The sequence below is a fragment of the Lissotriton vulgaris genome, chromosome 5 (assembly GCF_964263255.1).
Source record: "Lissotriton vulgaris chromosome 5, aLisVul1.2, whole genome shotgun sequence".
Classification (NCBI taxonomy): domain Eukaryota; kingdom Metazoa; phylum Chordata; class Amphibia; order Caudata; family Salamandridae; genus Lissotriton; species Lissotriton vulgaris.
Genome location: NC_141693.1, coordinates 1,553,115,734 through 1,553,140,062, shown reverse-complemented (window position 1 = coordinate 1,553,140,062; position 24,329 = coordinate 1,553,115,734). Strand labels below are relative to the sequence as shown.

Below are 24,329 nucleotides of genomic sequence, written 5' to 3'. Positions count from 1 at the left end.
GGAAGTGTGGGTTTTCTGAAAATTTAATGAGGGCAAGACATTCCTGGGAGTTAAAATCCTCCAAATGAAAATTAAAGTCACCCAGAAGCAAAAACTTGGAATATTTGATAATAAAATGGGCAAACAAATGAGCTATGTTTTTTTAGAAGACCCATTGTTGGAGCCAAGGGAATATATAACAGAGCATCGGAGTAATAAATGGTGCCGTGAAGATTAACAGAGAATAGTGCAATTCTTCCCAACAGATGTAGTGGGATTGGTGTGTGGGTGCATGTGAAAGAGGGGTGATCAAACAATAGCTGTGCCTCCGCTCGCTTGCCCTCGCATTCGGGTGTGCCATGGTGGATGGAGTAGTTGGGTGGATGGTGAACATATGTCAGGAGAGGAAGCTTTTTGTAGCCAGAAAGGAAGTCCTCACCAGGGCAATTTGAAGAAATAGGCCTGAATGTCGAGGTGGTTTTAGGAAGTGGGCGTCTATTAACCCAAAAGTATTTAAGCACAATGACAGCAGTGATCCTGCGAGAAGTAGACGCGCTGTGGGGGTTCACAGGTGAATAAGGGATAGCAGATCTAAGAGGAATTACACATTTCTGGCCCTCCTGGACACAGGGCCCATACAGAAGGACGAAATATGATGGGCATTTAAACTATGAAAGTCAGAGCTTCAACTTACAGAGAACAAAGTAAATTAGCTGGCATGGGAACCACATACAAACATTCCTGAGTAAAGCAGGTAATAGGTCATGTGAAGGAAGGGGAAAAAAGAAGGAGGCAGTAGGGAGGGGAAGATGTGGGTGAGATTAACATGAGGGGTGGGTATATGCATATTCAGATGACACAGGTTCAAGGAAAATTATATCAAGTGTTGGTCGAATTGGAAAGTTTTCTTTTTTCGTTTTATTTTTTACTGTAAATACATAAGGATTCAGACAATCTAATCCTTGCTGACGAAGAGTTGTAAATTGCTGTCACAGCTCTACAAGAGGGTTAAGTGGGGGCTCTTTGGGTGGTTAATCTGTTGGCACCCAGAGATGAGTCTGGCTCCGGGGTGCATGACTGCTAGAATGGCAGATAAACTGGACGCAGTGGCGCAAACCGGTGCTGCATTTCTATAATCTACATTGAATAGGAACAAGTATTGCACCGCATGTCTCAAGTCGTTTTGCTGGTGAAAGGATTTACACTTTTTGACCGAATATAAAGTGACTGGGGTTTTGTCAGTAATTTTTGTGGATACAGTGGCGGCTGCTCCTTGGAAGCAGCAGTGTTAAGGGAGGGAAGTGTGGGAGGGGGGTTTACCCCCCACCCCCCCAAAAAAAATTACTTACCTGCCAGTCTGCCACTGCCGCCTCTCCTTCGTCTTCTTTCTAGCTTCTGTGCAAGAAAGAAGCACCCAAGCTCTCCTTAGCCAATCACAATGCTGCAATGCAGTGTTGTGATTAGTCTGAGTGCCGTGGTTCGGAGCTCAGCCAGGAACTGGGGGAATGGGTTTTTTCTCCGCCCAGGCTATAATAAGCAGCAGGATTGGAACAATGAAATCATAATAACGTCAAGATGGTATGTGTTTATTCCTCAGCATACAACGACATTCTGTTCTCTGATCACGTCATAGCCATTAATACCCACACCTTAACACCTCCCAGCAAGGTATGTATTTCCTCTATTGAGTCACCTAGAACTGCAAGGGTCTTGGCACACATAGTCTGAGGACACTACAGCTATGTCTCTGCTTCCATAGCTAGTTTGTGCGTATGTTTATCCCTCTGTTAGTATCATCCTGCCTGTGCCTCTGTCTGTGTTACTGCCTGTACCTCTGACTGTGCCTTATGTGTGCTTGCTTGTCTCCAGTCTTCTGCCACATATGACTCAAACCCTTCTCTGTTTTGCCACAGTTCTTCCTGCCTGAAGATGCCTGCTCCACTCATAATGTCACTGGAGGCTACAACCTGAACTCGCAGTCACTGCTGGCCACCCCGGTGAGTCTAAGTGGAGGGCGGCTCTCCTGTTGCCTCAGGTGCAGTATGTGCTGCACCTCTGAAGTTTGGGTTTTGGTGGGTCTCCTGGAGAGCAGCTGGTAACTTTTATCACTGGGCTCCTATTGATGGTCACCAGAAAAGATCCAAGGTTTCTGAAGAAGTACATTGGGCTGGTGTGAGTCTGGACTGCTACCTCTTCCCTGGCCCTCGGTTCCTTGAGCTGAGTGCCGCCTGCTCATGATGTACATTCATCCTCTGAAGCATGGTGTTGCATCTATTTGTTGAGGAGAACCAGAGGAATACATTCTCCGTAGTGCAGAGAGCCATATATGTAAATATATTTTACTATACTTCACTTCACTTTTTCACTTTGAATATATATTTATTTTAATGGTATGTAGACGTTGAGCTAAGAAGAGAACATCTATATTTGCTATAAGCACTTACCTTCATGGTATTGTGGGTATCAATCTTTAGGTCTTCCTATGTTGGCCCCTCAATATTTTGACATACTACCTGCCCGTTTTGAGTAATACGCTTTTTGAAATTGTTACTGTGCTTCTTTTCCATAAGATAACGTTTCTGAGATGGTTGTTTCACTTAAGGTACTTTCTGTGCTGCATACGATCCCAAAATTAGACTTGCAAGCTCACAGCCAGGCAAGTGCTGTGCAGGGTTCTGCACAGGCATCACTGTCTCCCACCATCACAAACCAAAGGGGTCTCACGCTTTCCCTCACTGAGGCCATGCACAGTGATGGGTTTTCCTGCATTACCCATTACTAGCCTCGTAGCTTCCAGTGGAATCTAATTGATCCCCCACACTTCAGTGGTGTCTCACTCAAATGCCAGCTCGCTGCCTTAATTCACGACCCTAGGCTTCACAAAAATTATATCTACTAGCGGATGAATGAATAAATGAAATAATTTGATAATGCGCACAAATCACCCCCACAGGGTTATCTCGGGGCACAGTCAATACAGCAGTATAGATTCCGAGTTAAAACAGAACAGTTTTTTGTGCTTTACTAAATTTATTGTAGTCAGTAAAGGTTCTAACATGAAATTGCAGTTTGTTCTAAAGGGTAGGAGCCAGATAGGAAAAGGATCTTCCATCCCATCTAGATCGTCGGATACAGGGGCAGATTCTGCCACCACCAAAGGAGACCACAGAAGTATATAACACTGTGGCAAACAAGTGGCCAGACAGGGAGGGGTTTGCAAGGAAGCATGATAGTGCAGCGGATGGACAAACCCTTCACTATGTTCCCATCAATGGCCAGTTCGATGAAGTCTCACACGATGGTCATCACTGGCCTCTTACGCTTCCGGCAGGTCCATCCCATTGATGACTATGGACGTTTCCCTGGAGACAGGCTCATTCCACATCTCAGATGTTGGCACATCTGCAGCACATGAAGGGATTAGGGATACTTTGTTCCTCTTGTGCATTTAAGATCCTGAAATTCTCGTCACCTCCTGCCCTGACGGGTCTTGTCTCCCCGTATGTCCCCAGGCGATCTCTCAGGTCCGAATCTCTCCATCTAGCGAGCACGCCTAGATTCAGACTGAGTAGGATAGGAGGTCGCTCATTTCGCGTTATGGCGGCTGGATTATGGAACTCCCTTCCTGTCCATATCCGTGCCCTGAATAGCCTGACTCTCTTCAGTCGTGCGATCAAAACCCATTTGTTCACCTCTGTCGACTGATCTCCTCTCTTTTCAGCGGTGATTTGTTGTGTTGTGGTACTTGATCAGGCGCCAGGACGCCCCTTTGCTGGGGCAGCTGTGCGCTGAATAAAAGTTATTAACATAACATAACATTCAGTTTCCCAAGCTACTACTCTAGACAAACCCCCAATTTTCAGCAGTTCTCAAGCGCTTGCAAATAAAACAGAAAGGAAAAATCTTACGTAAATGTATGTAAAATAAACTGATCAGTTTTCACAATTGAGCATAATACAATCGGTGTCTAGTGGGTTTTCTTAGTAATATATAATGATATGGATACATTTGATCACTTATGTGGCAAATGTTTAGAGTAAAAACTGCAACCTGCAATGTATGAAAGAAATAATACAGTAAAAGGACTGTTGGAACTGAAAAATCAAAATGAGTGAGAAAATATCTTGTTTTTCTTTTAAGAATATTCAACTAGACGATAGACTACACAGAAAAAAATTACTTGCAGCTTATGAATAATTTTACAGTAAATAATTAGGTACATATGATATCAATCTGACTTGAAACTGAAGAGCAAATGTACATTTCGGCGGATAGCCCGTTTTTTCTGCCTGGACGACGGATTGAATTACAGCATCACCCTGACGGAGATGCCGTCCGCCAAATTTGGAAATGGCTGCCAAGTTGCCAGTCATTTCTAAAGCATTGCCATTAATCGCCATCATGGCAGTTACTGTTAGTGCTTTTCACTGTTTAGTGCACAGCTCTGTCAACGTAATGGAGCCTTACACCAAACTGATTTCTTAAAAAGAAAATCCCAAAGCAGGATTTTCTTTTTGAAAATAAAATAGCTAATGCCCCTCTTCGCTTTGGAAGTCATGTCTCATGGTGGGGGCATTTCGTTTTTTTACTATCCCTTACCACCAGGGTTTGTCTGGCAGTGACATTAAGTAAACATCTATATGTCTGCCTATCCTAATTTGGCAGGCAGACATATAGCCAATTCTCCAACGGGCCTTACTCCGTCGGGTTGTCGGCGAAGTTTGGCAACAGCGGTGACTGAGTAGGCCCTGCCGTAGTCAACCCTATGGTCCGCCTGCAAATAAATAGGGCAGGCGGATCACTGTGTTGGCGGGGAGGGAATGCCGTTGACATTTTGGCAGAGTTTCTTACCCGCCAACAATTAAATTGGCCTCTGAACCTTTAAAAGGTATAAGGATTAGGAATACATTAAAACATATGGCTTAGTTTACAGGCAATAGGGAAAATACATGGAATATACAAATGTTGAAAAAAGGAATGCAAGGAAAATGTATGAAAGCATAACAACATGTGAATTTGGATATGGGTTCCCCGTCAGAATGGTTTCACCTGCCTGCCTTCATCTTCCAGAGAGGGAATAATCCAGCTGCAGCCTGATTGGCTATCTCTCAATTTTAAGCAGTTTTCAGTTCGATTAGCAATAGGCTGCTTGCCCATTTACCAAGGACAGAGCATAAAATCTGTAACTCCACTCCAACAAATTGAGGAATCTCACAAACGCCTTTCTGAATGTTTGGAGATGTATGCCTGTTCTCCCTTGGTTTCGACTAACCATGACACTCTGCCAGAGGCCGTGCTATTCTTCCCTTTACCTGCATGCAAAGTAGTGCAATGTACCCTGCTTACACAACCACTCACAGGAAAATTATTTTTACCGAAAATTAGTGTTAAATTCTGGTCTGCATGGGGCCCCTATGCTTGTGGGTCCCCGGGCAACTGACTAGTGTGCCCATGCGTTAAAACGGCACTGATGGAGACCAGTTTGCCAACTTCAGTGGGGAAGCCTTTGAATTTAACTAGGAGACCTAGATGCCCTCTAGATAGGGCCGGACTGGCCATAGCGGGCACCAGGCATTTCCCTGGTGGGATGCCAGGGTGGGGGCAGGTTTTTGGTCCCTGGGGGGTGTTTTTGTTACGGGCCGTTTTTGCAATATCAGCCCCTGTAACAAAATCATCCAAAACTGGCTTGGCAAACAGCTCGCCGTTCCTCCAACCCCCCCCCCCCCCCCCCCCCCCCCGTGGGGGCCGGCCGAGCACTTTCCCAGGGCCGGTTTTGGTTCCCAGTCCGCCCTGCCTCTAGACACCCCCGCCAGAGAATAACAACAGTATTTTCTCATGTGCAGTTTATCTATGTTAACTAGTATGCTCCACTGCATCCACTTTACTTGTTTGTTTGTTGCTGTAGAGTCCCTCGGCCAGAAGCCCTTTTAATTCCTTGCTACATCCCGAAAAGAAGTTAGCATAGTAGCTTATCACTGGTCCCTGTCCTGAGATCCAGTAAGGTGTCGCTGAGACACTATAAACCAACCACAAAATCTTAGCTAACCAGAATAATCTGTGCGCTTTTCAGATGTGCTTTACCTTCTTGGAGATTGGCTTCCTTGCATCAGGGTTGAGTATGTTTGCTTGAAACTTCAGAGTGGTCTGTAAGTTTATAGGATTTTTGCTGTTCAGCTTCAACCGATTATTTCCCAGTCTTTGAAAACTGACACATAACCGGGCATAAGGATGAAACACGTTTGAAGAAAACAGCTGGCTGTTATTGCTCATTCAAAGCACACCTTGCACACTGCACAGCTCTTCTTCCACTGTTTTCCAAATAAAAAAGAGTCAAAAGTCAAGAAGAGGCCACTGTCTGTTGAGAAAGTGGTGAAATCGCCTGAAATATGTACAAATTAAAGCTGTCATTACCCTGGTGGATTTTGAGAAAAAAAACATCTTCCGGTGAAGTCAGCAAAAATGTCAGCCCACGTCCAGATGTGGGCCTTCCTTTCGATAGCTACTTTGGGCACTTATTATTGATCTAATTAGTATAATTAGCGGTACCTTGGGGGCAGATGACTCACCCGTTTCAATTAGTCCTTCTGCCATCTTCGGTCTTCATAGGGAATTATATTTTCCTTATTTGAGTGACATGATCTGGACAGATTTTCAGGGGGAAGCAAAACATGAGGGTTTTTCAAACTCCCACTTGCTGAGGAGAATATAGTTGCACCCCTACCCCCTCAAATTGGTCACCCGTTGAATATGAGTGGAACCAATATCTCTATAGCAGCTTAGCAAAGGCATTGCTTCAATTGTGTGCGGTAGAATCATTTAAGCGCTGATTAACCCTACTGTCCTAACTCATTCTCAAACGCCACATGCAGGGGAATAGGGAGAGCGCTGACAAAACCAAACACATTGGCCACCAACTCCAAGTGCCTATGTTTCAAGTCTGAGCTCCTCGTTAATGAACAGCTGTTTGGTCATCACTTTTGATTTCCAGTGTAGATTATAAAATGTTAGTTTGAGCCACTGGATGAGGTGAGTTTAATAGGGGCTGGAGGTTGTCCTGATTAGTCACACAAGAAGCGCCTCCTACCTTCTAAGCATCTTCGAATCCTTGGTTTAAAGTGTCATAGTACTTATTACCTGTCTGCAACCTGTGACCTCTGTGGTTCAGTCAACATTGCAAAAGGCGAGGCCTTTGTGCATATGGTGACCTGTATGTTTGAGAGAGTTTATTCATATTTCCCCATCTAATGCAAGATAGCATCTTTGTAGGGCAAGCACTGTTTTCACAGTTACCCCCAGATGTTCCCACTGTTAGGCTAAAGCACCTGCATCTCTCGTAAGCCCGTACATCCTCCTGGTGCCCACGACCTTGATGTACCCCTACTAGCCATACTCGTATAGAGCGGTGGCTTTATATCTTCCACGCATAGTCTCACTCATTGCCAATCACTCAGATTATGCACTTCAGTACAGTCTCGCTCATTGGTAATCAACAACCTTATGTGCTTCATTGGCGTCTAACTGAATGCCTATCGGGGACCTCTGGCATGTCAGCGGAGTATCACTCATAAACAGAATACACAGAAAGAAAGTGTCAAGTGGGAGGAACAGATTCCAAACTAGAGGCACAAAACCTTTGATTGCAACAAAGCTCATTACTTGATGTGCGCGTACGAATGCTGGTTCTAACGTCCATTACTCAAAAAGAGTCACACATACAGCTATTAGGAGGCATCTTAAATGTGACTGTGAAACCAGTGTATGCCCTATAAAACCATGACAAGCCACGATTGGGTTAGCAGGTAGGGTAGAGTTGCATAGTTAACTGTATGGTCATAGATATGGTCTTTGAAGGTCTATTTTGCGAATCTAATCCTTAAATCATTTTATCTCTCTTCACTCCCTTTCTCCCATCTTCGTGGTGCAGTATTACATGTACTGTTGCATTCTGGGACTCCTGTCTTGCTCCATCTTCCTGCACATGAACTTTGAACTCAAACTGATCATGCTGACTCTGGCCCTGGTGGTCTACAACGTCATCTTCCTGTACACTCACGCCTCTCTCTCCAAATGTTACATTGATCAGCTGTACTTCAACCACACGGAGCAATGGTAAGTGGCTAACTATTTTCTGAGTTTTCGGTCATGACTGCTTGAAGTTTCACACACTGACTGTAATACAGCCTAGGGCAGAAAGACGTCCACCATCTTGCAATAGTGTATCATAAGCCTGATAGAATAATTGCGTAAGTTAATCGATTGAGTATTGATATTGAACAATATGTCTTTAGCCAGATGCACGTAGTTAGAATATATAGTTGTTTCCTATTGGGCTGCAACATGTTTTTTCTAGTTGCAAAACAACCTTGGTAACTTCATTTAACCCTTTTTAGATTGGTCTGGCTACAAATACCTTTGATTTATGGGGCCCAATTTACAAAGCTATTTTGGGCCACAAATGTGTACTTTATTTACGCCTGTCAAGCACTTACAGAAGGGTTTTTGAAAGTAATAAAGGAGTGCAAGAGAAATCTGCAGTGGAAATCCTCAAGCACGGGTGGGGAGAGGACAGAACAGGGTGTGGTTTGTCTTGCAACTTTGTGAGCTCGTGAATTGTATTCATCAAGTCCAATCCCATCCTTTCCCTCCTAAAATTAACAAACCAAATGCATTTTCAGTCCATTTTAAGTGGTGCAAAAATCAAGTCTTGATTCTTCCGCTGCACCGGGCTGCACCTAAAGTCCATTCCAGGAAACACAGAAATATGGTGCAGAATCTTCTATTTGGTGCACAACCTATTTGTTTTAGGATTTAACCTTTGGTGATTTTCAGAGCTGGGTCTGCTACAGACTCAAAGAGATGCTCTAATAAACAAAACGTCCTGAAATCACAGACATTTATTCATTGACTTCCTCTCTACGATAGGCTGCCACTACAAGGTATAGGAATCTACACCTGGTTCTCTCAATGGTTACCTCCAGATTCAATTCAAAGAAGCGAGACATACAGTCCTGCTTTTTCTCTCTTTAATTGTTACACGCAGAGTCACGTAGAGAAATCCACTTCCTGTTTTTCTCCCACCAGGAATGCACCCAGCTAATTCTAGTGTTCTTCCATCCCGAAGAGTCTAAAAGAATAGAAATAGTATTTTCTTCATTCAAGGCCAGAGCTCAGTAAATTATGAACATCACGGAAATCCAATCCAGACTTTCCTATTAAAGCTTGTGCGTTCACTCTCCATTCTTCTCCTCCCAGGGGTTGCAATACATATTTCCTTCCGGCAAAGGCCCAGAAATAAGCTATATTGTGATTCAAATGTGTGACCTGGGTAGTGCTAATATAATGATACCTACATTTTTATTGACAATTTCTTGCTGGCACTTTGAGCTCAAGGCATGATGTTGTACATAACCCCATGATTTCTTTCTGATACAATATCATAACCACTGGTTCTGTTTTTGAAGGCCGCCGGGTGTACTCAAGGAGCCAAAGATAATGGGAAGCATTTCATTCTTCATATTCTTCTTCACGCTGCTGGTATTAGCCAGACAGGTATGTACCTACAAGGTGATGGGCGTGGCTGCCAGAAAGATGGGAATGGTGGAGAGCTTGTGGAGGAGTGAACTCATAAATAAGTGGGGTAGGATGAGTTTATGAATATGGGTATCAAGGCATCAAGTGTTTTGTGGGTGGACCACCATAGGAACAGTGGGTGCAAAGTCTGGCTAGGCAAGGTTCAGACCATAGGATGCATTTTATGCCGTGGATAGATTAATTGAATAGGTAAATGAATGGAATGGGTAAATGAATGGATGGATGGACGGACAGAGGGATGGATGGATGTATGAATGGATTGATTACTGGAAAGGCCATTTTGTAGGAGATGAACGGAGACATGGAATTGTGGCCGAATAGACCATCATCATATACATCACGTTGTGCAAGAAGGATGGATGAGAAAACTATTGATGGATCAATAGTTAACACATTGATTACAATGTGAATGGGTGAATTCATACATGGAAAACTCACTGATGGGAAGTTAGTGTGGTAGATGTTTAGACGTGTCGATCAGTGACAATTAGCAAAAGAGGAGGTTGGCTGGTAATTCAATAGACCTTTGCAGAAACGCCTTAGAGGCAGATGGTCGTATTGGCGGATGGATGGGCCATTGGAAAGAAAGTGGACTGAAGGGACTAGGAGTAGACAAGCACATAGGTGGACCACAGAAAACAGAACAATGAGAAAGATGATGATATATGTGGATAGAGCGTGACAGGAGAGATAATTGGATGGATACACAGATGGGCCACAGGAGAGTGAAGGACAAGGAAGATGAATGAATGGATGGCTAAATAGACAACCCCAGAAACCACTGAGAGGTTGAAGATGATTGAAGGGGTGGATTACTGGGCAATGGGTGTAATAAGTTAGGGGATTGAATGGGTGGACTATTGAGAAGATGATGACCTGGAATTCCCATTTGAAGTTTTATTTGATTGATAGAATAGTCTTTGCAACAGAAATGCTTTACATAGAGAAAATTGCTTTACATTTTATATATATATATATATATATATATATATATATATACACATACACACGTGTATGCTTCTTGATGAGAAATGAGACACAGGTTAGAAAAAAGAAGAAAACAGCGAAGTTCCCAAGTGGCAAATTGACTTTTCTGTAAATTGATACTGAATATTGGAAAAAAACGTTATATCACTCTTCATAGATTAGCCTTTATTTTGCAGATTCAGTTTAAGTCTATCTAATGCTTACGTCATTTTATTCTGTGAAATTAGTCTAAATGAATGTAAGAAACCGTTTGACTTCTGAAGGCTCGTTTTAGTTGGTTGGGTTTGTTGCGGTACATAAACAGCCATGGGAATGGGGACCGATGGAAGGGAATAAATAATTGACTTTGAACACTTGTCCTTCCCAAGAATGAGTATTACTGCCGCCTGGACTTCCTCTGGAAGAAGAAGTTCAAGAAGGAGCGTGAGGAGATTGAGACAATGGAGAATCTCAACCGCGTCCTCCTGGAAAATGTCCTCCCAGCTGACGTGGCGCAGCAGTTTATTGGCCAAAACCTGAGGAACGAGGTGAGTGAGACCCTCGCGGATCATTTAGGTCAATAACTTTGAATGGAGAGGATATCCGTACTGCAAACATGCAGTGCCACAATGCGCCAGTCTTCATGACTTCGAGTTCAATAAGAAAGTAGTGCTAAGTGTTATCCAATTGTGTCTGCCACATCCAGCGGTGATGTAACCTCATGCGTGATCTGCCTTCCTTGCAGGATCTCTACCATCAGTCGTATGACTGTGTCTGTGTCCTGTTCGCCTCCATCCCTGACTTCAAAGAGTTCTACTCAGAGTCGGATGTCAACAGGGAAGGCCTGGAGTGCCTCCGCCTGCTCAATGAAATCATTGCTGACTTTGACGAGGTAATTTTCAACAAATTCTTCAAGCGGAGAAGTCAGCGGGAATCAAATTAGTTGTAACAAGTGTGAGAGTACATCTTCTGCATAATTAGACACCACTGACAGCACCTATTAACGCATAACAATGCGACTAATGGCTTATCTCATTAGTCACCACTCACAACACCTATCAATGCATGATCAGTGTGAAATGACATCTAAGCCACAATTAACATTATTCATGAAGTCCGGAATTACAAGTTACAAAGTCAGTGCTTGGCGGTCAGGTGGGGGTGGGGGCGGTGTCAGCGGCCTGAAGTCAGTGAACATATATCAGACACAGGGGGGTGTAGAAGCAGACATTCTGAGTGCATAGTACCATATTTTTATTATCCGAGCAAGCATTGGTCTTGAGGGCATGGGGCCTAACTTCCTTCTTCCTTTGTGCCTCGCAGCTGCTTTCAAAGCCCAAATTCAGCAGCGTGGAGAAGATTAAAACCATTGGTAGCACCTATATGGCAGCAACTGGACTGAACGCCACTTCAGGGCAGGACAGCCAACAGGTAAGCAGTGCTTGCACCGGAGGTGGCCGCCTAGACGGCCTTGTGACTCCTTTCCAAGCATGACCTTTGACTGTCACCTAGACCAGGCCTATTAAAGTTGTAAGACCAGCGACTAAACTCCTATATAAGCAGATTTCAAAGTTCATTGGTTTCCACACAGTGATTAGTAGAACCCATAACTACCCCACCCAGTCTCTCACCAGCTGGCAGGGCGAAAAAAGCCCTTTTCTGTCTAGCAGTATGACCTCAAGGTCTCCGAAGCATGCTAGAAGTAGCTTGTGATGCTATACAAAAACAAAACACAGTAATAGAGCACAAGAACCTCTTCAGTCAAGGGCTGGGAGCCAATCCATACCTCTGTTTGGAAGACACCAGCACATGAAAAGAACACAGCACCTTGGAGTATGCGGCTGCACCAGTATTACAACCACATAGACCTGTTTCATGAGTCATTAACAGCATCTTTTTACTAGTCAAACCTAACTGAATAGATGAATAAAGGCTAGTTAATTTGTACCACACTCCACCCATGACTTTTTTATGTGGATTCTACTGTGTGCATCCAGGTAAACAACAGATAGCATTGGTTGATTTGATTTATGGGCTATTGATAGTCATATTAGAGGCCTGAGAGAGGGTGAGTGCTGACTAATCAATGTCTGCACATGGGAAGATGACTAATTTAAATGTTTTATTTTTTCAGATAAATACCATGTTTTCAAATTGTACCCCCTCATTTGTCTCTAACTCTCTTTCCCTCCGACTGTCCTCTTTTACTCACGCCCACAGGACGGCGAGCGCATATTCAGCCACATCGGCATTATGGTAGAGTTTGCGATTGCACTCATCGGAAAACTGGACATCATCAATAAACACTCGTTCAACAACTTCAAACTTAGAGTGGGTGAGTAAAAGCATCCCCCATCCCCCTGTGTGATAAGCTTAGATCTCTCTCCAAAATCAATATCCAAGTTGGCTGTGTACGCATACCATAAAAACATAGAAACCGCAAGATAAAGCACTGACTCTGCTTATATACTATGCAGTAAAGACGTAAAGAAGCAAGGGTTGAGACAGACTTTAAAAGAACATTACCGTATGCAGTAAAAGCAGGCAAGTTGCAAGCTAGAAATGTATTGGCAGAGACATTGAGAATTTGTGGAAATCACATTAATTGTAGAATATCTATATTGGGATAAACTGAGGTCCAATTACTTTGATATCCCATAAGATGTTACAAGGAATCAGTACCCAGGATTGAAACCACTGCCTGGTAATTAGACTAACTATATGTGTGCAACAAAAGCAGCCCCTAAACCCATGAGAACCCGAGCAATTGACAATTATAGAAAACAATGGTTCTCATGGATGTCATTCATAGATGCATACAAATAGCCAGTGAAATCACTGTATGCTTTCAATGCCACCAGGATAATTACAAAATACCACAAACATTTGACTCAAAAGAAAGTGACAAAGGGCCCTTTATCTAGGTGAGGATCGAAACTTTGTTAACTACTAAACAACAACCAAACTATATTTGATTTGTTGGAACAGTATAATTCACATAAAGTTGTATGTTGTAAAGAAACACACTTAGTTTACATCGCAGTCACTTACTGATTTCACTAGTGGTTGGTTGTGGTTTGTTTGCACCGGGGACACACTTCATGCACATACTGTTATGCTTATTTGACAATGTTAATTGATGGATCATAATTTGAACATTAAATACTTCTGAATAAAAGTGTTGGTGGTATGCAGTAATATGTATGTTGGAATTGAATGAACACAGTGTTTTCACCGGCTATTTGAATACGTCTATGAATTACACCAATACGTGCCATTGTTTTCTTGGATAATTAGGAATTAGACCTATCACACGTAGTTCCTGAGCTGGCTGCTTACATCTTATAGCTATTCAGCTGGGTGTCTGGACTGCACATGACTTTCCCTTCAGCTGTCCTTTTGGAAAGCCTCCTGACTAATCCACCCTCTTTGCAAACATTAACATCCTCAATTGGGACTGGATAGAAACTTGGGCCCCCTAGGTAGTCCATTACGTTATTATTCAGAATTTGAAATTAAGATGTCTGGATCAAATCCCTGCCATCTAATACAGAGAAAGTGAATCTACAGCACTACAATCTATGAACAGACGCTTAGAGGATAAATAACATTTTCCTTCTGCCACATTGGGGTCCTATCAAGAAGGAAACTTGGACGCCAACAGCCTCAATCTGTGCATATTCCTAAATACAGTCTCCACTGGCCAGTCCACAGGTTAAAATCCTGACAGTGCCAACGTGGCCTAATACACTGTCCTCCATTATCTTTAGATGGGAAGGGTAAGGTGATTTCAAAAGTTGTTAGCGGCTTACTGCTTTTATGACCCCAAAAATGCCTCTTGTCTTAAATCAGGAGAACCTTCTTCGTTTGACTATTCCTTGCAGACATGCTCTTTAAATTAGTTTAACAGATTATTACTTGTAATCAGCGCTTCTGTAAATCCTTCATTGTGTGTTACTCTGCATCAGATTGGATCTGAAAAGTTTAGAACAATTTATCCCACAGCCAGCACGTGGTGCCAACCCTAATCACGATCATCACTCCCAAAAGTTACATAAATATGTCTCCTGATATGAATGTCCACTGTACTTGCACAGGGTAATGGAGCCCAAGGTACAGTTTCCCAAAATGAGTCAGTTTGCTACCCCCTTTCCACCTAGCATCACTCCTCTCAAATCTCCCAGAATGCTCAAACTTGTCTTGTGGTATCAGTAGCCCTCAATGGCCCTTCCACTCTGACCTGTACCCAAAGCAGTCACTCTGAATGAACTGAGCAATGTGATATGTAAATCTGCATGTCAGCATACACTTTTAAACTCACCGATAATGTGGCGGCAGATAAATAAATTTTTACTGGGCTAGAATTGGGTAATATACCAAAGGAAAGAGTGCTGATAATTCAAATAAATTTTTACTTTGCTATTCAAAAGCTGAGGATCTTTTGTAGCCCACCATCGCGAGTCTTGCACAGATGCATCCTTGGTTGGATAAATTTTACAAGTAATGCTGTGTTAACCACCTCGTTCATGCAAATTTTGACGCAAAATCTAGTAAAGTAAAAACTTTGAATGGAGAAGGTAATATCTGGGTATTACGATATAACAATGACATTAAGTACAGTATTAGTCACATACATAGGGAACCTAACTATTTTATAGCCAGTCTTACAAATCAATGTTTTCTACATCTTCCGATCTATTTCATAACACAAGAATTAGGGATCTGTCATTTGTCCAAAAATATTAAGAAGCCTATTCACAAACTGTTTTTTGTAGTATGTTTAGTAGCACTACAGTGGTACTACTCACGTACCACAAAATGGTGTTTACAAACTTACATATGAAGGTCTCGCCCTTTTTAGTCTTTTAGATGCTGAGATCTCTGGGAGGGACTGGGTGGAATGGCTGGAAAGTGGAGTGTTCTTACTATTAAATGAGAGGTTTTGGGGATGAGTAAGAAGGGGTGGAAAGAGGATTAGGGATGGGTTTAGGGAAGGGCATCGACCCACCCACAAAAGACTAACGCCTAATTATGACTACAGCGGTCCAAGTCACCACCATAGCCTTGGTGGCGGTGCGGGCACCGACGGTCCAACTGCTCTATTACAAGTTGGATGGTAAAGCCACTATGGGTTCGCTGCAACCGCCAGGGTTCCGAGATCACTGGCGGTGTTGCGGCTGTCTTGAGGCCGCAATATGCTTGGTGGTGCCGCTGCAGGCACCGCTAAGCTTATTACAAGGTTCGTTACTGCTGTAGTTTTCCTGGCCATGAGGCCACCATGAAAACTGTGGTGGTGAGGGAACAAACAGGGTCCTTCGTTGCCTCAGGGCATGGGGTGCCTGTAGGGGGCACATGTTGTGGCCCCCTGCGTGCAGTCACCCCCTTTCCTGCATGGTACTGCTGTGGGAACACCAAAGGATCACCTGTCAGAGCACGAGATTAATGGTAATCTGGCGGGAGGTTGGACGGAGATTGAGTTTGGCAGTCCTGGAGCGGGGCGATAGCGTAGCAGCCTGCTTAAAGACCACCAAACTCGTAATCAGGCCCTAAGTCCATTGCTATTCACAAACTGTGCTTCTGAAGTGACTTCAACCACAAATGGTCCAAAACAGTAGTAAATGTCTGCAGCTCAAAACTGAAGTAAGTCCAGCACCATGCATGCCCAACCACTGGTGTTGCAGCATCCTCCAATAAAAAATAATGGAGGAAGGGGCTTAAAATAACAGTAATATTATAAAAATAATATTTTTGACTCATATATATATATATATATATATATATATATATATATATATATATATATATATATATATATATATATATATATATATATATCCATCGCATCCAGGAACCCATTTAAGAAAGGCCACATGGAAATTGGTAAACCACGTAGTTTATTGGCAGCATGCTGGTAGCAGATTATAGCAGGAAAATCACCTCCATTTCAATCAGAGCCAGACGCGTTTCGGGACTAACCACATCCCTTCTTCTGTGGCTTTAGGAAGTGCAGAAATGAGCTTGTCAATGTTCTCTGTATATTTAAAACACCTGCCTCACCGAGACTCGATGGGGCGCGGCCGTCAGCACAGCCTTCTGGATGTTGTAGTTTTACAAGTTCATTCAACCCGGATGGGTGCACAGTTCATTTCAAAATATGCATGAATAATTCCCCAGTGGGTGGTGGTGAAAGCCAGCCATCTGTCACCTTGCTTTGTCGCCGCCAACCGTGTCAAAATGCACGCTACCTGGAATCGCGCACAATTTTGTATTCCATCCTTGCTGCCAGACACTCACCGAGTGCCTGCATAGGACCCGTTTGTTGTTAAACGGGGGGGCCTTCCTAGCGACCGGGACCGGCCGTTTAAACATCCATCGCATCCAGGAACCCATTTAAGAAAGGCCACATGGAAATTGGTAAACCACGTAGTTTATTGGCAGCATGCTGGTAGCAGATTATAGCAGGAAAATCACCTCCATTTCAATCAGAGCCAGACGCGTTTCGGGACTAACCACATCCCTTCTTCTGTGGCTTTAGGAAGTGCAGAAATGAGCTCGTCAATGTTCTCTGTATATTTAAAACACCTGCCTCACCGAGACTCGATGGGGCGCGGCCGTCAGCACAGCCTTCTGGATGTTGTAGTTTTACAAGTTCATTCAACCCGGATGGGTGCACAGTTCATTTCAAAATATGCATGAATAATTCCCCAGTGGGTGGTGGTGAAAGCCAGCCATCTGTCACCTTGCTTTGTCGCCGCCAACCGTGTCAAAATGCACGCTACCTGGAATCGCGCACAATTTTGTATTCCATCCTTGCTGCCAGACACTCACCGAGTGCCTGCATAGGACCCGTTTGTTGTTAAACGGGGGGGCCTTCCTAGCGACCGGGACCGGCCGTTTAAACATCCATCGCATCCAGGAACCCATTTAAGAAAGGCCACATGGAAATTGGTAAACCACGTAGTTTATTGGCAGCATGCTGGTAGCAGATTATAGCAGGAAAATCACCTCCATTTCAATCAGAGCCAGACGCGTTTCGGGACTAACCACATCCCTTCTTCTGTGGCTTTAGGAAGTGCAGAAATGAGCTCGTCAATGTTCTCTGTATATTTAAAACACCTGCCTCACCGAGACTCGATGGGGCGCGGCCGTCAGCACAGCCTTCTGGATGTTGTAGTTTTACAAGTTCATTCAACCCGGATGGGTGCACAGTTCATTTCAAAATATGCATGAATAATTCCCCAGTGGGTGGTGGTGAAAGCCAGCCATCTGTCACCTTGCTTTGTCGCCGCCAACCGTGTCAAAATGCACGCTACCTGGAATCGCGCACAATTTTGTATTCCATCCTTGCTGCCAGACACTCACCGAGTGCCTGCATAGGACCCGTTTGTTGTTAAACGGGGGGGCCTTCCTAGCGACCGGGACCGGCCGTTTAAACATCCATCGCATCCAGGAACCAATGGATGTTTAAACGGCCGGTTTAATATATATATATATATACACACATTTAATCAAATGTTAAAAAATGTATATAAATAAAAACATGCTATTCTAAAAAAATGTAATAACCTTTAATTTAAAAATAAATGTAACTTACTTTTTTTTTAAAATATTATTTTAATTTATTGACCAGCATATCGTAATGTTTGCAATGTAACAAATAAATTAAAAAAAAAAATGTAGGTGGGTTTTTTAATACATTAAAACAATGTTAATTTGAACTCCTATTTCAAGCAATTAATTATTTAATCTAAAATTCAGTTAATAGTGCTTCAGCATTTGTTATGTTGTACATTTAAAATAAACTAAATTAATGTACATTTGTACGTTAATATTTAACATATTTGTTTTTTTAAACTTTAATAAACTTTGTCCATACTTTACCATAGGGAGATCTCTGACAATGTGTGAAAAGTTTCAAGCAGTGACTTTACACTCGTAAACGGTGAATAGCCGAAAGAAGTAAATTTACATCAAAGTGTGAGAGTAAATTTACACATGTAGATTTACTCATGTGTGAGTTTATTTTTGTGAATAGGCCCTTCCGTCTGATATCACCAGCATCCTGAGAGTGAAATCTACAATTTACCACTACTTCAGTCTCATTTTCAGAAGTCCATAGCTCCTATGCATATAGGGGCATATTATAAAGAAACGGCGTTAAAATTATCGCCGTTTTAGCAGCAGAAAACTGCTGCTAAAGCGGCGATATTGGGCTTGATAATATGCCCTTGAGAATTCCAATAGAAGCCCATTTTCTGGTGTCAACATGGGCTTCTATTGGAATTCTCAAGGGCATATTATCAAGCCCATTATCGCCACTTTAGCTGCACTTTTCTGCTGTTAAAGCGGCGATTATTTTAAAGCCATGCTTGATAATATGCCCCATGATTCTTTACAGCCATAGGAAAATAGTTCCTATTCACCCATAATAGCAGAAGGGACAATTTCACTTTAACAAAAAAGACAGACCTGCTACCCACCCCAAGTGGTGTCAGAATTGGCATAGAGTGGTCTTTCTCGTCGGAGTGGCACTGGCGAAACCACTCATTTTCTTCACTTTGTAGTTGCACATCCTTTCAATGAGGAGTAGTAAATACTCCGCACCATGTAGTTGCAAAATCATCTTCATTATGTAGTTTACCAGAGGAGGGGACTCTAGTACTTGCACCGTGGATCGCTAGTCTTGCATTTAAACGGGCAAAATTTTTACAATAAGAAAAATGGATCCTGGATTGAAGGCCCCAGCATATCAGTGCCGACTTTTTAGTGAGCAATACCATATATTTTTTTTTCCACCGGCGTTGAAGTGCCATCTTTTACTGGGGCAAATGTAGCTCTACCCATTGTCTTGCCTGCAGTAGTTGACAGGGTTAATTGGACTACCTAAGCAGGCCTGTAGTACCTGCGTATAGAAACCTTTAGCACATCTGATTAGAGTTAAACAGTAATATTGTGAATCAAATGTATACACACTTGTGGTTGGAGCACTGGTAGGGAGGTCAGAAGTCTCATTGGCCTACTTATGAATATCACATGTGAGCTTAGCGGAGTCTTTCTGTTCCTAGCTTGTAGAATACTTGTTACGGGTTAGGGGTCAGATCACTTAAGACCACAACGCTGGGGATGAGCTGCTTGTGTCATTTTGATAGCCTTGCCCATGTTATAGGCCTGGGAAACAGTGCAGGTCATACAATAGTAATATGCCGCTGACCAAAGCATTTTCACCGGAGGGAATTACAAGCATCAAAAGCATGGCTCCATGGGGTCACTCAAATGAAAACCTCTCACTACTTCTGGGGCTGGTGGCCTTTTGTTTCTTCCTTGCTCCTCATGCGAGATTCATAATTACATCTCTTCCATGGTTTCTCAAATCAAAACCCGTTTAGCAGACAGCTCCATTGATTTTCTGTACGATATGCAACAATCTTCTTTGATGGATATACAGAACCTCTTCAAAGACATTATTTGTAACGAGGGGTGTAAGTATCATTAATGCACCCAGCGTAGTGGCACTGGGTGCAGGGACTGATGGTGCGGCGGGCACTCGGGCAATGGCTGAGGGGCTGGTATCTGAATTCCAGCTGTGGGCTGCTGTTTTGAGCAGCCTGGGGGTCGATTTGGGCAGTGTCTGTGGGGTTCAGATGCCGCCAGCGGCCCAGTGAGTGAATGAGTCGCATTTCTGGATAGGATGGGCATCCATTACCTCCCTCTTACCAACGGCGAGAGGTGTCACTCCCTTTCTCTCGTTGGGCCGGCCCATTAATGTATGCAAATGGAGCGGGGGCAGGGGGCCTCAGCCATAGTGGCCTCACTTGTTTTCAAGTGTGTTTCACCAGTGTGAACTTATCCATGCATTTTTAAAAATTCAAGTTCTCTAAAGTTATCTAAAGTTAAGAAGACAAGCCTCCGTCAGAGACCCCTCTCCCTCCACCCCCCTCTTTTTTTTTTATAAAACTTCACTGAAGCACTGTTTTGCACAAGCCTTCTGATCATATTGGCCAGAACATACAGTTGTGACTGTTGATTCCTGCCTAGGCAGGAGGATCACCTGAAATTTTTTTTGTGCATATAAATATCTTCAAGGGTGGTGTCATCTGGTTTATTTATTTATTTATTTTTGAGATTTGTAAAGCGCTCAAATACCCCAGGGGTGTCCCGGCGCTACAGACAATGGCATATGCTAGCAAGGTGAGTTATTGATTGAAGAACCAGGTTTTGGACATTTTTCGAAATGTTAACAAAGTTTGGCTTGATCTGATGTGCAGAGGAAGTGAGTTCCAAAGCTTTGCAGTGGAGATGATGAATTGTTTATCGCTCCATGTGGCAGTCTTGACACGAGGGACCTTGATCAAATGTGCTGTGGCAGAGCGAAGAGCTCTATTGGGAGTATACATGGTAAGCTCCTTTATTAGAAATTGAGGCCCAAAATCGAGTGTGGCCTTAAAAGCAATGCACAGAGCCTTAAATTTGATGCGATTTTTCACCGAGAGCCAATGGTGCTGTCTAAGGATGTGAGAGATTGGCTTGAACTTAGGAGTTCTAGATAGCATTCTGGCCGTGGCGTTCTGGACAGATTGTAGCTTTTGCGTGACTTTGTTTTGTGCATTCACAAATAGTCTGTTACAGTAGTCTATAGAGGATAGTACAAGAGTACTGGCCAGGGTTTTACCGGTGTTCAAAGGGAGGAATAGCAGGATTTTTTTTATCATTCGTAGTTTGTAAAAGGAAGCTGATACCACTGAGTTGGCATGATGTACAAAGGTCAATCTGTCAGCAAATATGACGCCCAGATTCCTGACCTTAGTAACCGAGATCGGGGGAGGGCCCTGGGTAGGAGGCCACCATGACTGAGGCCAGGCGGGGGCCAGATTGGCAATTGTCATGACCTCTGTTTTGTCAGAGTTCAACTTGAGGCAATTGCAGGCAATACTGATTGCCAGCATGCCTTCTTGGAATTCAGCTGCCACCTTATCATTGTTGTTGTTAATTGCCAGTACCAGTTGGGTATCGTCGGCATAAGATGTAAGGCCCATCCCGTGTAATTTAATGACTCTCGCTAAGTCCGACACATAGATGTTAAAAAGCGTCGGACTCAGCGATGAGCCTTGTGGTACCCCGCACTGGAGGGCCAGTTGGGCAGGGTGGTAAGTGCCCAAACGTACCAACTGGGTGCGAGGGGTGAGAAAAGAAGATAGCAGGTCTCGTGCCTTAAGCTGAATGCCCATTTTAGTGACACGGTCGATCAGGATGCAATGATCGACCGTGTCAAAAGCGGCTGAGAGGTCTAACAAGATGAGGACTGCAGTTCCGCCCTGGTCCAAAATGATTCTAATGTCTTCTGTCGCTTTAATAAGCGCAGTTTCGGTTCCATGCCCTCTGCAGAAGCCAAATTGGGTGTCATCTAGAAGATGATGTTCTTCTATAAATTTGGAGAGTTGAGTATTCATTATCCTCTCAACGATTTTGGCCGGGAATGGCAGGCTAGCTATGGGCCTATAGTTAAGCATGGGCGAATTTTGCGAATCTCGCGTTCGCGAATTTTGCGGATTTGCGAACTCGCAATCCGCAAAATCCGCGAATTCTCGCGAATTTGCGGATTTTTTTTTTGTGTTCGCGCGGGTTTCTGCCAGTTCGCGAGGGTTTTGTACAATTTCGCAAAACGCGAACTTACCTGTCGGGTCGCAAGTTTCGCGAACTTGTTGTTTCTACGTGTCCAGCCTGTTTGGGACACTCTTCTTCATCACTGCCACTCTCTGTCACCACTGCCACTCTCTGACTACTCATGCCACCCTCTGGCCCACCCATGCCACCCTCTGTTTCATCACAGCACTCTCTGGTTGTCCAGTCAGTGTACATTATTGTGGCAACGCAAGCACACCTTCCCTGCCTCAAGTGACCTGAATTAATTTGGGGCTGATTAATGTGTCACAGAATATTTTTTTAGCTGGCACCTGCTTCCTTAGTGCTTCCTGATTAGTGATCTTTTGCACTTGCTAAGTGCTTTCATTGTTGCAAAATTAGTTACAACACCTGCCCTGCCCCAACTGACAATAATGAATTAGGGGCTGATTAATGGATTTGAACTTCCAGCCTGGCTCCTGCTTGTCTCCCTTAGCTGTAATTCAGGACCTTTGTGGCATATGTGTAACTATTCTGAGGTTCAGAGCAGGGTCACATAATAGTTGCAACTGGCAACTGAACTCTGGAGGGGCCCCTCAGGAAGCACTACAGGAAATGGCTACTAATGATGAGCCTGAACTTTTGAACCTGGTAAGTAGTTTCAGTTTTGCTAAGATCGTATTTCTGCAATTTTGCGCTTATTCGCGGGGCGCGAAGTTGTACTGGGAAGCCGCGAACTCACGCGAACAGTGCGAGCAAAATCCGCTGCTCGCGGATTTGCGGATTTTGCGGGAGATTCGCGAATCTCGCGGATTGCGAATTTACCGAAAATCCACAAAATCCGCGAGCGAAACGGATTTTCCGCCCATGCTTACCTATAGTTATTAGTGTTTTCCGGGTCCAAACTAGATATTTTTTATAACGGTTTCCAGATGGTTTTCTTCCAGGAGGTGGGTAGATACCTGAGGAGAACATGGCATTAAAAATATTGGCCAAGGTTGGTGCCACTTCTTCAGAGAATTGATTACGCGCAGCAGGTGGGCAAGGGTCATTGGCTGAGCCTGATATCACAGAGGACATTGTATTGATAATCTGGACTGGAGTTATGTCGTGAAATTGTGGTAAAGTGTGGTCATGGGGTTCTTCAATGGGAGGCATGTCTATGGAGTTAGTCTTGGATGCAAACTTAGAATAAATGCTGTTTATTTTTTCAAAAAAGTAGTTAGCTAAAGAGTCGCACAATGACTGCGAGGGTGTGTGAGCAGCTGTTGATGCAGAACCAGATAATTTGGTGACTACTTTGAAAAGTTGCTGTCTGGCTGCCCACCTCCTCTCAGTGCAGGTCCATCATATTCAACTTCTGATGGCCAGTATGATAGCAGTGTATGATGATAGCAGCAAGGTGTAGCTTCCATACTCATGCATTGTGGGGCTATAAGCTATGGATGTGGACAAATAAGCTTCAGTGTTGACATTCTGTTTAGTGGGTATTCAACCTGTGTGGTCCAGCTCAATCACCACAAATGGAAGCTGCATTATTACAGGATGGCAGAGAGCCTCATCAAGTGCGGCACCCTAAATGAGGACCGGGTGAAGCCGTAAGTGCAACCTTTCTTGGTCTCTTGAATTCACCACACCAATCACAGAGAGATGTATTCAGTCTAAACAGCAACTTATACCTGCAACCAGTGCTTTAAATGGGCCGTACTGAGCACCGGAACTTTTTTATTTTGAGAGGGAGAGTACCTGCACTTCTCAAGAGTGACGTAATTCTTTTAATTGGAGAGTACCTGCAATCCTCAGAAACAAGCAGCTCCTCTGGTACAGAGTACCTGCACTTCTATTTTTTGCATTTCAAGCACTGCCTGCAACAAGGATCTCCCCCATGCTAGAGCATTTCAAAGAGATCGATAAAACGAGAAGACATTTGATCATCCACGAATGGGTCAGATCATATTGTTTCCAGACTTTCTGCAAAGTGTTTTCCCTCTTTAGAGGATTTCATGCGGAGAGGAGCTGCTAACCGGACAGAAAGTAGTCGTTTATCCTAGTCTTTGCCTGGAGATTGCGAGGCAGATGTTGAGGCATTTCTCTATGCCTGATAACATGATGGAGGTTCTGGTAGCAGCTAGACACCCTTCCCTTAAACCCATATATTTAGTGCACTGTAAAGA

General features: G+C 43.6%; 1 protein-coding gene across 2 annotated transcripts in view; it reads left to right on the top strand.

Moving 5' to 3' along the window:
• ADCY4 (adenylate cyclase 4) overlaps positions 1-24,329 on the top strand; it is a 261,919-nt gene that overhangs the window by 232,153 nt on the left and 5,437 nt on the right. For both annotated transcript variants that reach the window (XM_086923621.1, XM_086923620.1), the window contains exons 18-24: positions 1,893-1,976; positions 7,904-8,088; positions 9,441-9,528; positions 10,926-11,084; positions 11,282-11,428; positions 11,860-11,967; positions 12,757-12,871. In XM_086923621.1, coding sequence (XP_086779747.1) covers positions 1,893-1,976; positions 7,904-8,088; positions 9,441-9,528; positions 10,926-11,084; positions 11,282-11,428; positions 11,860-11,967; positions 12,757-12,871 — 886 coding nt within the window. The remainder of the gene's footprint in view (positions 1-1,892; positions 1,977-7,903; positions 8,089-9,440; positions 9,529-10,925; positions 11,085-11,281; positions 11,429-11,859; positions 11,968-12,756; positions 12,872-24,329) is intronic.